Source organism: Amphiura filiformis, unplaced genomic scaffold (assembly GCF_039555335.1).
Source record: "Amphiura filiformis unplaced genomic scaffold, Afil_fr2py scaffold_84, whole genome shotgun sequence".
NCBI lineage: Eukaryota > Metazoa > Echinodermata > Ophiuroidea > Amphilepidida > Amphiuridae > Amphiura > Amphiura filiformis.
The window spans coordinates 35,602-52,444 of NW_027305548.1; the positions used below are offsets into that span (position 1 = coordinate 35,602).

The window sequence follows — 16,843 nt, forward strand, 5'->3', positions numbered from 1 at the left end:
GCTTGGTGTTTGTTATGGGAATACCTGCTACGAAAGGCAAAAATGCAAGTAAGATTCAAGACATGGTAGTACGGGAGAGCCAAAGATATCGGGATATAATTCAAGGACAATTTATGGACACTAATTTGAATTCAAATTTGAAACTCCTGATCACGAGAGCCTTTAGAGTGCACCCATGTTACGCCCATCAGCATGTGCAAAGTTTATTTTCTTCGGTGATGACAAACTTTTTGTGTCATACGAACGACTCTACAGCCTGCTTCTCGAAGTGAAATCCGAAAACGTTGAAATGCTACAAGGGAAGCTTGTCACCGTATTTTGCAAAAGTTCATATCGCCCACTCTGTTCGTCGGACGCTGGACTTGTACTTACAAGGAAAACAACTGAAAGAATTGTCCAAGCTTCATGGAATATTAGTGTTATCGCACAGCGTTACAATTGGACAATGATACACAGAGATGGTTTTATGGGGGATGAGCTTAAGGCAGACTTTTGTAGTTTACCTGATGTAATCACATTTCGGCCTAGAACAATTTTTAAAAATGCTTCAGCAATCTGCACACATCATCTGAGTACGCATAAACTACTCTTGAATGAGAAATACTTTCGCCAAATCACTAAATTTCTGCACGACCACCCAGACGCTTGTTACAACAGTGTTGGTCAGCCTAAGGATCTCTACTTCATAGCACTGATACATTCAGCTGCACGAAATTTTAATAGACGGATTGCTATTCGAAAAACATGGGGATCACAAAAAGTCATCACGAGTCAAAAAATTAGACTTTTGTTTGTATTAGGACTAACAAAAGACGTTAAAGAGCAGCGTAGGATAGATGCTGAAGATGCAAAGTATAATGATATTATTCAGGGTAGCTTTCACGACTCATTCAGAAATTTAACATCAAAATTAATCACTGGCTGGAAGTGGGTTTCCGATAACTGTCGTCATGCTAAATATTACTATAAGGGCGATGACGACGTATTTGTTCTCTTCTATAAATTGATAAAACTGTTAAGTGTGTTGAATTCTAAGGATAAAATGATCCAGAAGTCATGTCTTGGAGGAATACAATATAAACAACTGGTAATGCGACGTAAGAGATCACGGTATTATGTCCCTGAGAGTGATTTTAAGGGAACTTTCTATCCTTCAGGAGGCAGCTATGTCCTGACGACAGACATAATTCCAGATGTATATCAACAAGCATTGAACACTACACTTATAGCTGTGGATGATGGATATCAAGGTATTGTAGGTGAAAAAATCGGCATGATTTGGCTGGATAATACTGGTTTTAGAGTTGAAATACGGGGTAAAAGTAAACACGTGTTCTCTACGTAATGCGGACATTTTAACAATGCATGGATTTGCAAATACGAATCGTGTGTTTGAGTTTTGGAAGATTTATATCAATGACACTGCATCATGTAGGGGATAGATATCATTATAGTAAAAGTTTATCATGTACATGGGAAAAGCCCATTAGTCCGAAGGGCCGTTAGTCCAAAAAGGGTGAACGTTGGGGCTTTTAAGGGCTCGGATAGCACCGTTTTCACGTATTTTTAGGTGACCTGAGAACACCACAGACATTTCGAATTGCATTATATATCGTGAAAACGTCGCTATCCGAGCCCTTAATGCATTTTATATTAACATATCAAAATATGAAATGTGTTAAGAAATAGATGTCAGTAATGTAGATTGTGCTATTGTCTGCAAATGAAAATGAATCTTCTAAGTTCCTGGATAAATTAAATGAATTATGACAAATAAAAAGAAACGAGTCCATTCATCAAAAAATACACTTTGTCACCGTGGATATCTTATGGTTTATTAAAACGCATTCGGTGGAAAGTATATTGTATAAAAACATATTTAACTTAAACATGTTAAATAGGTTTTTTGCAAACATTGTGCATCGCTAGCGTCAACTATTATTCAGGCAAAGATTTGTCAGTGATGCAAAGACCTGTTGTTTTATTTTGACCTACAAATGAAGATGAAATCTTAATAAAGATAATAAGCATACTAGGTGGTAAGAAAAGTGCTGGTCATGATTTGATTTGATTTGATTTGATTTGATTTGATTTGATTTGATTTGATTTGTTCGGGCTTTGACAACCCTGGATAACCCAAGAAAGCCTCTATTGAAGCTTATTTCCATTGGGGTCCATTTGAACACCGGGTCGGGTTGGGAACAGTCAGGGGTTAACACCCTACTCTTTTTGAAACTGGCTGCGAGATACATGTACAGGCATGGCTCTCTGCACACGGGACCGACGGCTTAACGTCCCCTCCGAAGGACGGAGTACTTTCATGATTCATTTACCCAATTCTAAATGAACCATGGGGAGAGCGGAAGTCTGAATTTAATCTACAAATGTTGCCAATTAATTTCAGACTTTTTTTTTCCAAGTCAATATCCCAGCAAATCGCCACCGCCGGGAATTGAGCCCGGGATCTCATGCACTAAAGGCAAGTACCCTAACCATTGCGCCACGCTCTCCCAAACGCTCTCCCATACCCATGGTGGTATTAAATTTGAGGTAGTTCCTTTGTATGTTCCTTTCCAGTGGGTTTGTACACGACGACTTCAAAATTGCCAAAGTTGTACCCGACGACTTCAAAGTTAGTGAAGCATAGTCAACAACCTTATCTGTCTTACCGTATCTTTCCAAATATTCTTGAACGCATTGTGTACAATCGATCATTTGACTTCATGTGTAAAAACAATATGTTTTTAAGAAACAATGTGGTTTCCCAGCACTCCAAATCACTCAGCTTACATGGCTGTGATGGATTTTGCTAATGATATCGCTAAGCGGTTGATAAAGGCATGAATACCTTGGATTTATCAAAAGACTTTGATATGATTCATCATATTATTATTGCATAAGTTATATCATGTGTATCATAAGAATGGTTTATCAATTATCTTTCATATAGAAACTAGTTTGTTTCGTAAAACTCGGTTAACTCTGAAACTGAACTTTAAAGTTCCACAGGGGTCTATTATTGGACCATTGCTCTTAATTATTTATATGAACGACATTTCCTACACATTAAATTTGCTAATTACAAGGTTTTTTTCTGATGACACTACAATGTGTTACTCAGGTGAAAATGTTTCTGTACTGTGTAATAGTATATAGATATTTAGTTTAATTGGTAACGGCAACTACATACGATGTACCTCAAGTCGGCGTCAAACCCCAGAAAACGATTTAAGCAAATAAATTGTCATTGGACCCGAAACATACGAACTTAAAGTATTTGGGCACAGGTATGCAAACGAATGAAATTAAAGATGATTAAGATACATACATAGATGGTTATAAGCTCAAATGTGTGACCGAAGCCAAATTCTTGGAAATCACAATTGACGAAAACTTAACATGCAAAAACATATTTGAAAATGCATGTAAATTTATGTTCTAGGATATTGGTGCTTTAAACAAGCTGAAATAATTTTCACCTAAGAACACAATGTTTTAATTATATTGCTCACTGGTTCAACCAAAATTGAATTTGTCTAATCTTCAATAACGTGCTTTAAGAAAGATTTCAAAAACAGTTTGTACTTGTGCTCATCAAAACCTTTGTTCGACCTTTTAAAGGGGCATTTCGTGATCCACAGCCTCATCCCCCCACTTTTCTCAAAAAAAGTTGAGATTTATATATCACTGGAAACCTCTGGCTGCATAATGTTTATGTACAAAATATTTCTTGCAGATTAATTCGTTTTGCAAAGATATCGTGAAATTTGAATTTCGTTCTGGTGCACCAGAACGAAATTACAACGCATTGTCTATGGAGCAGTGTAATACACATAATCATGCATAACTCGCAAACGCAAAATCGGAATCAACTGAAATTTTGGGAATAGGCTTTTTCGTGGATATGTACTGAAAAATGTCATAAAAAGAGGATGCTAGGATCACGAAACACTCCTTTAAACGTGATCAATATTTTTGGTATGTGTAAGTCACTATTTTAAATACAACTCTCTTTAAATTATATTTTTTACAATTCTTCGGGAAAATCATAATTATAACACCAGAAATAAGGATGATCTTGAAAAACCCATGCAGAAGGGGAAATCAACATGGACAACGCGTCCCAATGTATGGAATGGTTTGCCACACTATATTCATATTTCTAAGACACAGGGTCAATTTAAAACAAATCTAAAATTTTTATCATCGTCTTAAATTAGGTATTATGCCATATAAATCAGGTACTTGTGTATTCTACACGTTCACGTATCTGTATATTTGGAAATCTATGTAATTTTAAGGTCACTATTTTCATGCGTTGGTCGTTTGCGTTGTGTGTGAGATGTGAGGTTGTGGTATTGGTTGTGTGTTTTATTTAGTAACTTTTGTAATCTGTTTTTTGCTGTGTTTATTTGCTATTTTGTTGTATTTTTATGATAAAAATAAATTATTATGATAATGATGATGATGATATAGCATGTCATCATAGAAAGCAACTATTTATTATATGAAGAGCTTGTTTCCAAACCATGTTAAGTCCACAACCACATGTTTCTTATTTACTTGTGTGATATAATCACAATTACTATGACAAGTTTGGCATTAGCAACAATGAGTTGTACCAGCAACAAGCCATTATTTACCACAACAATGCTGTTTAACAATATGCAGACTATTGCTCTCATTTGGGAAACAAAGGCCTCACACAGTATTGTTACAGCGCATCCATCCACTGTTTGCTTTGTAATGGTGCATCCAGCTGAAGGAATCAATCTAGAGAAAGTGATAATGTTCGGAAAAGTTGAGGGGAAAAGAAGCAGAGGAAGACAGAGACTCAGGTGGACAGATGGGATTGTTTCATTAGCCAAAAAGTCAATTTACAGCTGTTACACCAAAGCACAAGATCGACATAAGTAGAGAAACTTCATCAGAAAGGTCACGAATACTCAGATATGAGTAGATCGTCGACGACAACGACGATCCAGCTGAAATTACTATACCTATAGCATCACAATCCATTGCAATAACGCACAGGTAAATCAGAAACAGGTGTTTCCATGGTTTGGAAACAAAGCTCTTCATATACCTAAAATATTACAAATGGCATCGTGGAAAATGACCTATTTTTCTAAAAAATATAATTGATTGTTTGTCATCAACATCATCAAATGGAAGATTAAAATCTAAGCACAGATTGATTCAAAAATAATTTTTCAAATTATCACTGACTTAACTAAGCGCTTACACCTAGTACGATTGCATGACCGCCGCAGTGTGCATTTAGACGTAGATATCGATGTAAGTAATTAACATTTTTGTGTCAGTTCCTGCAGAACTGACACCTTCTACAACAGGTTTGACGATCACGTGACAATTCGAATCATCATATCGAAAGTTCACGTGATCTGTAAAAATGTCAATATCGATATCAATACTATTTGCAGCAACGAAACGGACCACAGCTGATCATGTACTAGACTGTCTATTTGAATACAAGTATCGGGAGCATAGCCGTGCGCGTGCGCAGAATCTAGTATCAATTCTAATGTAAATCGGGACAAACCGTATCGTCAATTTAGTCCCAAACCAATTCGCCCACATACCAATTCGAACGCTGTACAATTGATGTACAAAATAAGTTGGCCAAATTTAACTTTTTCGTGATTTTCTCCATATTTAGATGCCTTGATGTCTTGCATTCGGTCACAAACCATTTCGTTGTACTTTGTGCACTTAACCAATGTCCTAGATAGTCGTGCCATATGTCAAACTTTTCCTGTGGTCATAAGGAACAAAAAAGTCAGTGGTCGCATATCTGTAGGATTATTGGTTAATGAAATATAGTCACTTTTTTAATTTGTGCACTTAACCCTCTATCTTTTTAACCAAATGTTCTAGAGAGTCGTGCCATATGTCGAACTTTTCCTATGGTCATAAGGAACAAAAAATTCAGCGGTCGCATATCTATAGGATCATTGGTTAATAAGATATAGTCACTTGTTTTATTTTGTGCACTTAACCCTCTATCTTTTTAACCAAATGTCCTAGAGAGTCATGCCATATGTCGAACTTTTCCTGTTGTCATAAGGAACAAAAAAATCAGTGGTCGCATATCTGTAGGATCATTGGTTAATGAAATATAGTCCCTTTTTTAATTTTGTGCACTTAACCCTCTATCTTTTTAACCAAATGTCCTAGAGAGTCGGGCCCATATGTCGAACTTTTCCTGTGGTCATAAGGAACAAAAAAGTCAGTGGTCGCATATCTATATGATCATTGGTTAATAAGATATAGTCACTTTTTAAATTTTGTGCACTTAACCCTCTATCTTTTTAACCAAATACCCTAAAGAGTCGTGCGATATGACAAGCCATAATCTCCAAAACCGCTTGGAGTTGATCATTCATTTTTTCCAAGTGTTCATTGTGCTCCAAAGAGGTAACTTAAAGCTAGAAATGATTTTCAGCAAAATTTGAGGAGATGACCACTGACCAACCAACCCATTTTGTTGATGTGGCTGGAATGACTCATATGTGAGTAGGCAAACCTAACTGATGTTTTTAAAGCAAAGTCATCAAGACCCCAAGCCACTATCTCTCAGAAATGTTGTCCAAGAACATAATTATTTTCAACATACCTGAAGTTGATGGTGGGGCAAAATGTCTGACATTGGTTTTCAGGGGGGTCAAAATGTACAAAAAATGTACAATTGGAGTTTTGCATGGGTAATATTCTAATAGGCTCAATATGGGATAAGAGTAATGTCCTACCAGAGGGCTCTGACTGGCAAAAAATGAACGGTAAAATTATGTTTACTTTTGGAGTTCTGACCCCGAAGTTGGTCCTGGATGGACGAAGTTGCATTTTGAGGGCCCTATATCTATATCTATAAAGTAAAGGAGTGAAAAGTTTGCTGATACCAGATATGAATTCTACACAAAAAAGTACCCCAGGATACATACTTTTCAAAGTTATAGAGGGTTCTCTTTATACATTTATGGACCTCCAAACATCGTCTTTCGCGTTGCGACATATTTTTTATGCTGACCCCTCTAAATTTCAAATTGATGCCACGGGAAAACGAAATAGAGTATGAAGCTTAAATTTTCAGGATTTTACTTTCTTATCAATATCTACCACCACACAGAAAACGAAAAAAATTGAAGAGGTGCTGCGGTGCATATCCCTGGAGTTGACATGGAATGACTCAACTACGAACACTTTTTCAGAGACGCAGCTCATATCCAAGGTAAAGCAAGCAATATTAATCTAATAATGAAATGGAGTTTGTAAATATACAAACTTTTTATTAAACTTATTTTCAAATATATAATATCGATACTAATTTAAGGTTCTTTTTTAAAATACATTATTAATCCAATTGGCATTATCGGTATACTTGTATGCCACGAGTCGTAAAGGAAATGGAGAACATAGAGCAATTTTAATTGCTCTAAGTCATGACCGTTTGGAATAGCTTTATGTGTCCAGTGAGCATTAAAGCCATATTGTAACATTTGTAATGTACTTAAGTAAACTAAGATACCCTGTCAAAATCCGAGATTTTAAATAAACCGTCTGAACAAGACGGTTTATTATTACGATGGAAATATTAGTCGAACGCGTACGCGATGTTTGTAACACAGTATGTACATGGCGCGTGCATAACTGCGCATAGAACATTTAAAACTAAGGATTTAAATAATGGACGTTCGTACAATTATTTTGTTACTAAATATCAAAACAATATTTTGTATACAATTGGTCTCTTGGAGACATTTTAGCCAGTTCTCTCAGTTTTGTGATAAACCTTCAACAGTGTGGAAGATTAAGGTATGAGACCAAATATTCGTCTCAGATTAAGTTCATGTCTTCTATAGGGGTTTATGGATTTCGACTGTCATATATTCCAATGTGCGTCTTCCAACGCGTCCATATCTACAGTTTAAAATTATGCAATAATAATATGCAATATATGCTTCCAGATTTGAGGAAAGTGATCGTGAACATGGGTAGAATATAATTTGCATAAAACAAAAGAAAGAAACAGACAGACAAACATAAAACACTTATAAACTGAGCTCAAAAAGAAACTTTTAATTTTTCACAAGGTCATATCTTGAAATCATGTCCATCAAATTGAACCAAAATTACACACAGATTTACTTCAATACTCTATTCTTAACACATGTCAGTAACCAAGCAGTTATCCAACTGACACAACAGCAAAATGCACTGACATGGGACAGCTTCCTGGACCACATTCACAGCCCAGCCCTGTTTCATGAAAAAATTGTATGAAAAGCAGAAAGCAGCACCGTTTTATCATCTGTGCAAGGATATTGTGTGCATACTCGCAGATTTTTTTGTCCTTGGTGCCAAATGTTGGGCTGTGAAAGTGAAGGAAGTCCAGGAAGCTGTCCCATGACAGTGCATTTTGCTGTTGTGTCAGTTGGACAACTGCTTGGTTACTAACATGGGTTTTGAGTAGAGTATTAAGATAATCCTGTGTGTAATTTTGGTTTATTTTAAGATATGACCTTGTGATTCACAAGTTGTAAAAAATTATAAGTTTCTTTTTGAGCTCAGTTTACTTATTATTTCTTCATAAAAGGCTAAAAACTAAACTCAAATTTAACAAACTTATCCACTAGCACTTTACTGTCACGACATCTTCAAGTTTAAAATAATAAAATAGATCACACAATTTATACTCGATCGCTTTTGCCGAAAAACGAATTTCACACATGCTTAGTTTGCAATATGACATCCCTTCACACACTGAACATGCAATTCATTTTTCAACAGCGATCGCGTATAAATTCACCTTTCGCATCACGTTTCATTAACTTCCTCCTTTTACGTTATCTAAATATTTGGACCACTTAAAGATCAATACATATATAGAATAATTGAATTTGATTGATTTAAGATAAGATTTCAAAGAGTCATTTTCAATTTGATTAAATCATGCCATAAAATTGGTACTTGCAGATAAGGATACTCATATTTATACAATATAAAAGTCGTACCATGGTGTACACATCCACGCAATTCATGGATCAGTGATTATTTCCGTAAATGGTGCTTTTGATCAAGATATTTCATATAGGTATTAAACTCATATTATGCTTTTAGCTGTCAAGTGCTGGACACGTAAATATTTATGGTTCTTGCTCAATATCAATTACAAATTTCTACAAGATTTGCTCCCATGAAGTCGCTACAGTTGCAGGTAACAAATATCGTATAAATATCACTCTTATATCGAATGTACTTCCAAGATTAGACAAAAATCGTGAAAGCAAGTCAACTGATATGGATGGCATTAGAAGATTCGGGGAAATGCTCAGCAACAACTCGTATGAGGATTATATGAATGAGTCTTCTATTAGCGAAAAAGGCACACCATTTGACAGTCTACAATGCCCGGCAGATGCAGTACAAGTCAATCTCTTGTATTACCCAGAACAAGAGATGGATCTTCTTTTGTATTCAACAACCGACAAAATCATGATCAGCAAGGTTTTCCCTATCATCATCGCAATCGGTTTATTGGGCAATTCTGCTTTTCTGCTGACACTGATTCGAGTTCGTCAAATGCGGACGCTTACAAACTTTTACTTGGCCAATTTAGCTTTTGCCGATCTCTTTCTTGTGATTGTCACCGCAGCAAACTACTTCTATAGATTTATTTGGTCGTCAGAATTCATGAGCGGCACTCCTTGGAAGTATGCCCCGTCATGTGCGATACTTGCAATTGCCACATATGTGCCATATTTTGCGTCTATATGCCTGGTCACCTTGGTCAGTATAGAGCGTTTTCTCGCTATCTGTTTCCCATTAAAACACCGAATGATGAACAATAAATCCCGTACTATAAAGATGGTGTTTGTCACATGGTTGATAGCATTTGCACTTGCAGCTATCGTAGCCCCGCAATCGTCCGTATTCTACAGGTTCTGCATTGTGTGGCCTGTAAAATGGCAACATCGCTTACCGGCTGTTTTTTCTCGCTGTTACTCAGTGAAAACAGAATTCTTTGACATTTCCAGTGTTGCTCAATTTGTGCCATTTATCATCGCCCTCCTTCTGAATACAACACTGTATTTTCTGATTGTCCGACGTCTCAGTCAGCGCGACGTAAGTGATACGCATAATAAGGGAGAAAACCAAGCACAGAATCAAGCACAAAAGGTTCGTAACGCAGTGGCGCGCATGTTGGTTATCAATGGCATTGCCTTTTTCTTGTGTTTGACGCCTTTTCAATTTTATAATGTATACTATCTGGCTGTAAGAAACACAAATGTAAAGGTACTTGATGACAGACATGTTTACATTATAGCATGGGTTGGACGGTGTTTTACCGTGTTTAATTCAGCCATCAATCCATTCATTTACAGCGCTACCAATGCGCGATATCGACAAGCATTTATAACTGCCATTGGTTGTACTCCAAAAAGACGCAATGTCAGTGAAATGACAACGTCCGCATCGGCGGTAACTGCCAACAACGCAACACGGATGTGAAGAAATTTTCGGTAGACATGATATCATATTTATTTGTAGAAAACAGTTTTGGATTTAGTATTTTAATATAAGAGGGATATCATTTTCTTCGGCAGGGAAGGGATCATGAATATGTCGGTGACCGGAGTAAATTTTTTATGACCCCATGAATCGTGAGCAAAATTTTTTACGACCCCCCTATCTTGGGTCGAAATTTTTATGACCCCCACCTCCCCCTCTCCACAGGCTCAAGACAAATTATTCATTTCCGGAACAAACACGAGGAGAGCACCAAAACTTTAGAGCGAAGAAAGTGTTCGGAATGCGTTAAAATTTGATCGCAATTTTTTGCATTATATATATCGAAAGATTGTGCCCTTAATAATTCTATACCCCCCTATTTTGGGTGTTAAAAAATTATAACCCCCCCCCCCATATTTGGTCTAAAAATTCTGTGACCCCAGTATATTCATGACCCCCTTCCGAAGTAAATGACAGCCCTAATAATCAAAGTTAAAAGTACTACCAATAAATTACATTATTATGCGTTAAACTCCAATATTCAGACCCTATCAAACAGTATGGTTCATTTAGTAGTTAACCCAGGAGGTAGTTTCAGTCGCTTCACGTATCTTCCGTGAACAGACCCTATCAAACAGTATGGTTCATTTAGTAGTTAACCCAGGAGGTAGTTTCAGTCGCTTCACGTATCTTCCGTGAACAGACCCTATCAAACAGTATGGTTCATTTAGTAGTTAACCCAGGAGGTAGTTTCAGTCGCTTCACGTATCTTCCGTGAACAGACCCTATCAAACAGTATGGTTCATTTAGTAGTTAACCCAGGAGGTAGTTTCAGTCGCTTCACGTATCTTCCGTGAACAGACCAATCAAACAGTATGGTTCATTTAGTAGTTAACCCAGGAGGTAGTTTCAGTCGCTTCGCGTATCTTCCGTGAACAGACCCTATCAAACAGTATGGTTCATTTAGTAGTTAAACCAGGAGGTAGTTTCAGTCGCTTCACGTATCTTCCGTGAACAAACCATAGCAGATATATTATGGACATAAAATTTCTTTTCGGCCTAGAAGCCTAAACCACACAACTCGGCAAATGATCAATTGAAAACCTGAGCGCAAGAAGACCGTAAGTCCATTTGGCCCCTCAACATGAATACACTAAAGTTGCGTATAGTTTCGTATAATTTGGTAATGTTTTATACATGTTCAGGGGCCAAAACAAATCTTTGATGATGTTTTCACCCTGGAACATGTATTAAACATTATAAAACCCTAAAAACTATACGTAACTTTAGTGTATACATGTTGAGGGGCCAAGTGGACTTACGGTCTTCTTGCGCTCAGGTCTTCAATTGTAGGAAATGAAAATATATGTTTGGTGTTGAATTGCTTGCACCTTTTTGATGACAGGGGTATTGAACATAGCAAAACTCGGGCTTAGTAATACACATTCAAAAATCATTCCTTGTATGTTGAAAATATGAGATGCACGCTGAAACCACTCCAACCTTCAAACTTTTTCGCACTATTAAAGCTTTTCTATTCATGTGAGTGTCAGTAGCAGCAAGAAAAAGAAAGCCAGATGAATCGCCATTCTGTTGTGGCGAATACGCTTTTAAATAAGCCGGTGTTTATTTTACAGCTTTTTACTAAGTTGTCACAGAAGGACGAATGTGTTCATTACCATACCCCTTATCCATCCTCAGCCTTGGAACAATGATTACATATGGACAAATGGCACAAATGAACGCTATATTTCCAGCCTGCTCAGCTGTAAAATATATGCGATTATTTAAGAATATTTTGGTTATTTAGCAGCAACAATGTACGATGATTATTGGCAAGTTTTAAGTGGCACTTTCCGGGGATTTGAATAAACACTAAATGGATGCTTGCTTATAGGTAACTATCGTAATATAATGAGACAATGTTAAACAAATTTACCATGAAGGTTACGATATGGCTGATTGATGAAATCTTAAATTGTCGTACATTGTATGAATTAGCACCATAGCCTTGGACATTAGTGCTTCACATGTTTCACAATTTTCAACCGGTCTATCAACTTACCAATATCCGTTAATAAAATGTTGGATAAACCTAGTGAGTAATAATGATCTTGAAATTGAAATTGAACGGAAGTTTGGTCCAACAATCTCTCTGAAATGAAATTTGCGACATGGCCGTTTGTAATTGATGTTGTTGCAAGCCCCACTTAAAATTACATTTCTTTCTATTGTGTCGATATTTAGTTTGTTGCAATTGTTAATGCATCTATGTCTCTTACGCATCAGATAAATGACGTGATTGATTTAATGGTAGTAAATGATCGAGACCAATCAGTGAATCGTTTGTGAAAGTGGTATATGTTCTATATAAATGAGTCCACTTATATATGTGAGACCACAATACATAATCTTTTCACAGCATGTTCTCTACTTATGTTAAGATTGAAATCTTTTATCCAAATGCGATATTGTTATAAGATGATAACAAATGGATAATTGTTTCAGGTATATACCTGATACATATGCGTGGGTTGCAGACTGTACAACACGAAGTTCAGGGGATTAAGTCTTCTTCAGCAAAAGTGCAAGCAAAGCGAAGCGAAGAGCAGCCGACAGAATGATCCATTGAATTGGGTGTTAATATTTTGAATGAAATCAACGTTACCAAGATTTTTATATATAAAGTTACTTGGAATCCGGACGCTACAGAAACGCTTGGCGCTATAAAATATTGACTGACCGCTGTGTATTGAACAAGCATAACAACTGACACAGATACGGAATTGATTTCGCGGGGATGCCATTAAATCAAACGTGACTTCGATTTTTATCGATTTAATGACCGTATTTGACATGTATGACATGAACAACATGTATATTACTGTTTATTGCTATATATATCGCAACTGTCAACAACATGGCTCAATTACATTGGATATCAAAATACATAATTGACATATTAAAGTGGTTGTAAAATAACATTCATTCGGCCTTAAGCAATTTCATTGCATTTTTCGTGAACAAACACACTGAAAATGGATCAAAATTCCGGCGAATTACAGATGAATAATTACTCTTACGAAAATTCCATCAACGAATCCATCGAAAATAATACGTCAGTTTATGTCCCTTATGACATCCCAGACTGTCCGGCAAAGAGCTCATTAGTAATACTGTATGATTTGCCAGAGTATATCATCGAAGGTGTCTTTATGTACACGCCGACGGATAAGGTAATGATAAGCACGGTGTTACCGATTTTTACAGTCATCGGGTTGTTGACAAATTTTGCTTTTCTGCTGACCGTAGTTCGAGTCCGTGAAATGCGGACATTGACAAACTTTTATCTTACAAACCTAGCTTGCGCCGATCTGATGTTCATAATCGCCGCAGGTTTCAACATCTTTATAAATATATATGGAACTCGGAGCTTGATCGGGGTGATCCATGGAAAAGTGCGACGGAATGTGTAATTACATATACATCGCCTTCTATCCCATTCTTTGCATCCACATTGCTGGTTACCTTAATTGGCATAGAGCGATTTCTTGCTATTTGCTTTCCATTGAAACACAGGATGGTGAACAACAAATCACGCGCGATTAAATTGGTCATAGTAACGTGGGTTACAGCTTTTGCATTAGGATGTGTTGTAGCACCAGGTGCGGGAAAACACGAACTGCTGTGCGTTATTTGGCCTGAAAAATACCAATATCGCTTACCGACAATTGTAAACTTTTGCAGTCCATCCTTGTATGAATATCTTGACATTGCGAGTAGCTGTCAGTTTGCACCATTCATCGTGGCTCTTGTTCTCAACACTGCATTATACGCTTTGATCATTCGCCGTCTGAGCATGAGAGATGTGAGTGAAACAGGAGATGGTAAGGCTAACCAACAGTCTCAGGCACAAAAGGTGCGTAATTCGGTAGCTCGTATGTTGGTCATCAATGGCATAGCTTTCTTTCTATGTCTGATACCATTCCAATTCATACAAATGTACTACGTTTTGGCCCGTAATTTTCAAATATCTTTGGATGACAAACATATGTACATAGTTCAATGGGTTGGTAAATGTTTAAACGTCTTAAATTCGGCCATTAATCCTCTTATTTACAGCGCATGCAACGCGCGATACCGGCAAGCATTCTTTACTGCTATTGGATGCAGCGCGAAAAAGCTACGCCAGTCAACAGAACGGAGTACAGGGGCGAGAAATACGACAATAACAAATACAAAATTGTAATTAGACGATTGTATATCAGTTATGTTGTTTAAAAATGTAAATAAGAAAACAATTATGTAAAAATACCAGGATAATATTTCTGGATAATTATGTTATAAGATTATGCTTGTAAGCTTAAGGACTATCAAATATATAAGAGGCTTAATTTAATAGAGTCAAACCTAATCTGTAGAAAGTATCTATAAATATAGAAAGTATCTATAAATGTAGAAAGTAAACAGTTTCATGTATAGAGGCCCTGCATGTGACGTAGTTAGCCGCAATCATGGCTGAATGTGAATGTACTCTATCTGTTCAGTAGAAGCGTGCTAATATCTCTAACACACACCCCACACATTCACTGATGACGTCATGTGATTGACAGTATGACGCCATAGGATGTTTCGATGTTACGACGTGGGAAACATTGAACTAATGTACGGTCTTTGGCCTGAAAAATAATAATATCGCTTACCGATAATTGAAAACTTTTGCACTCTAGTGTCGTGTGAATATCTTGACATTTCCAGTATCTATCAGTTTGCACCATTTATCATGGTTCTTGATCTCAAACTGTACCTGGTCTGTATTGTACGTTTTGTTCGATTATTCGCCGTCTCAGCAAACGAGGCGTGAGTAAAACAGGAGATGGTAACACTAAGCAACAATATCTGGCTAGAACTGCCCAAGGAGTACGCCAGGAACAGTGGCATAGCCAAGTTTTTGCAGGGGGGGGGGGGCAACTTGTAAATGTACCGATGGAAATATTTAGAATCTAAATAGTGGGTGGGTGGGTGGGGGAGTGGGGTGGCAGAGCATTTTTGAAATGTCACAACATAAAAAGGAAAAAGGTACTTCAATATCACAACGTAAACAGGCAAAAATGGAAGAGTCACATCCAAAGTTGGAAATATTTTGATCTACATACTTTGTTTCTTCACCCTGCACAAACAGCATAAACACTTGTCTATTTTTTAACCAAGGCCCGTCGTTTACAAACGGCATACGATGAACCAACGGCAATTATGAGCGGGGCTACGCCACTGGTCGGGGATATACTTTATCACTTGTTAAATATATTGCACCAATAAATGGATTATTTTATTATATTATACATTAATTTATTCAATTATTTATTAATTATGATCTTTATATGCGGCGTTGTCTTTTTAAAGACAGTTCTTGTTTCCATCTGACATCGAAGACTTCAAAGTTGTTGCACATGTAAAGTGGTTTTGTCATAGGAATAGTATGTCTTGTATGTCTTGTCATTGGAGTTAAAATTGTAATATTGTCATCTTTGTTACTCCTATTTCGCACTGAATTTCAGCCTTAACATTGATTGACTCGCCTGTGATATGTTATCAAAAGCAGGATTCGTCGGCTGTATTCCATAGTGGCGTATAGTGATGTTAGATCTTTTTTTTTAAATTGGCACATATGATTTTAATAATGTTCATTTTTGATTTGAAGTTACTTGGTACTCTAAGATTTAGTCTTTCCCTAGAGAAGTCCTTTTCAGAGGGTTGAGCTTTCGGAACTCTAGCGAGTGCCATCTTCAATGTTTTTTTTTCTAAGTCTCATCAGTCAAAATTAGCTAAATAATTAGCAATTATTAGAAATTTTTTGTTTTCCATAGTGGCGTATCGACCTTACGCCACTTTTGATACAGATTTTATAATTAGGAAATATCGGCATAAATGAAAAACATCGAATGTCATAGTGGTGTACACCTTGCTACATTCCATAGTGGCGTATCGGACCTATACGCCACTGTGGAATGAAGGGATCCACAGGGATTACACGGCGATCGAGGTGGCGTACGGTTAACGTTAGGTTAGGGTATTGCGTTTTGCGTGTTTTCCATAGTGACGTATTGTTTTGTACTTAGAGATGTAAAAATAAAATCTATTTAGTTTACTACAGAAATTTTACATCATTTACAAAATATAATGAATGTCTGATTTACACAACTCGATTTTAAATTGGCATTTTTTTAAACCTGATTTTCTCGAAAAGTTGTTTATTCGCGGTGCCCCATTATACGGCACTACGGAATACAGCCGACGGATTATGGTGTTATAA

The 16,843-nt window shown here is 36.8% G+C and overlaps 3 protein-coding genes across 3 annotated transcripts; all 3 read left to right on the forward strand.

The window, feature by feature from the left end:
- Nucleotides 1–445: 445 nt before the first annotated feature.
- Nucleotides 446–1,345, forward strand: LOC140144819 (lactosylceramide 1,3-N-acetyl-beta-D-glucosaminyltransferase-like). Its single transcript, XM_072166625.1, has one exon. The coding sequence runs from the start codon at nt 446–448 to the stop codon at nt 1,343–1,345; it is 900 nt and encodes a 299-aa protein (XP_072022726.1).
- A 7,973-nt stretch (nt 1,346–9,318) lies between these two features.
- On the forward strand, nt 9,319–10,530 carry LOC140144820 (growth hormone secretagogue receptor type 1-like). The gene has a single exon (XM_072166627.1). The coding sequence runs from the start codon at nt 9,319–9,321 to the stop codon at nt 10,528–10,530; it is 1,212 nt and encodes a 403-aa protein (XP_072022728.1).
- A 3,038-nt stretch (nt 10,531–13,568) lies between these two features.
- LOC140144821 (growth hormone secretagogue receptor type 1-like) lies at nt 13,569–14,779 on the forward strand. The gene is given in 2 exon segments (XM_072166628.1): nt 13,569–13,985; nt 13,988–14,779. Coding segments are annotated over 2 exon segments (1,209 nt in total).
- Nucleotides 14,780–16,843: the final 2,064 nt, after the last annotated feature.

What these genes read in the sequence shown, in the direction of transcription:
- LOC140144819 (XM_072166625.1), top strand. Translation starts at nt 446, where the DNA reads ATGATACACAGAGATGGTTTTATGGGGGATGAGCTTAAGGCAGACTTT.
- LOC140144820 (XM_072166627.1), top strand. Translation starts at nt 9,319, where the DNA reads ATGGATGGCATTAGAAGATTCGGGGAAATGCTCAGCAACAACTCGTAT.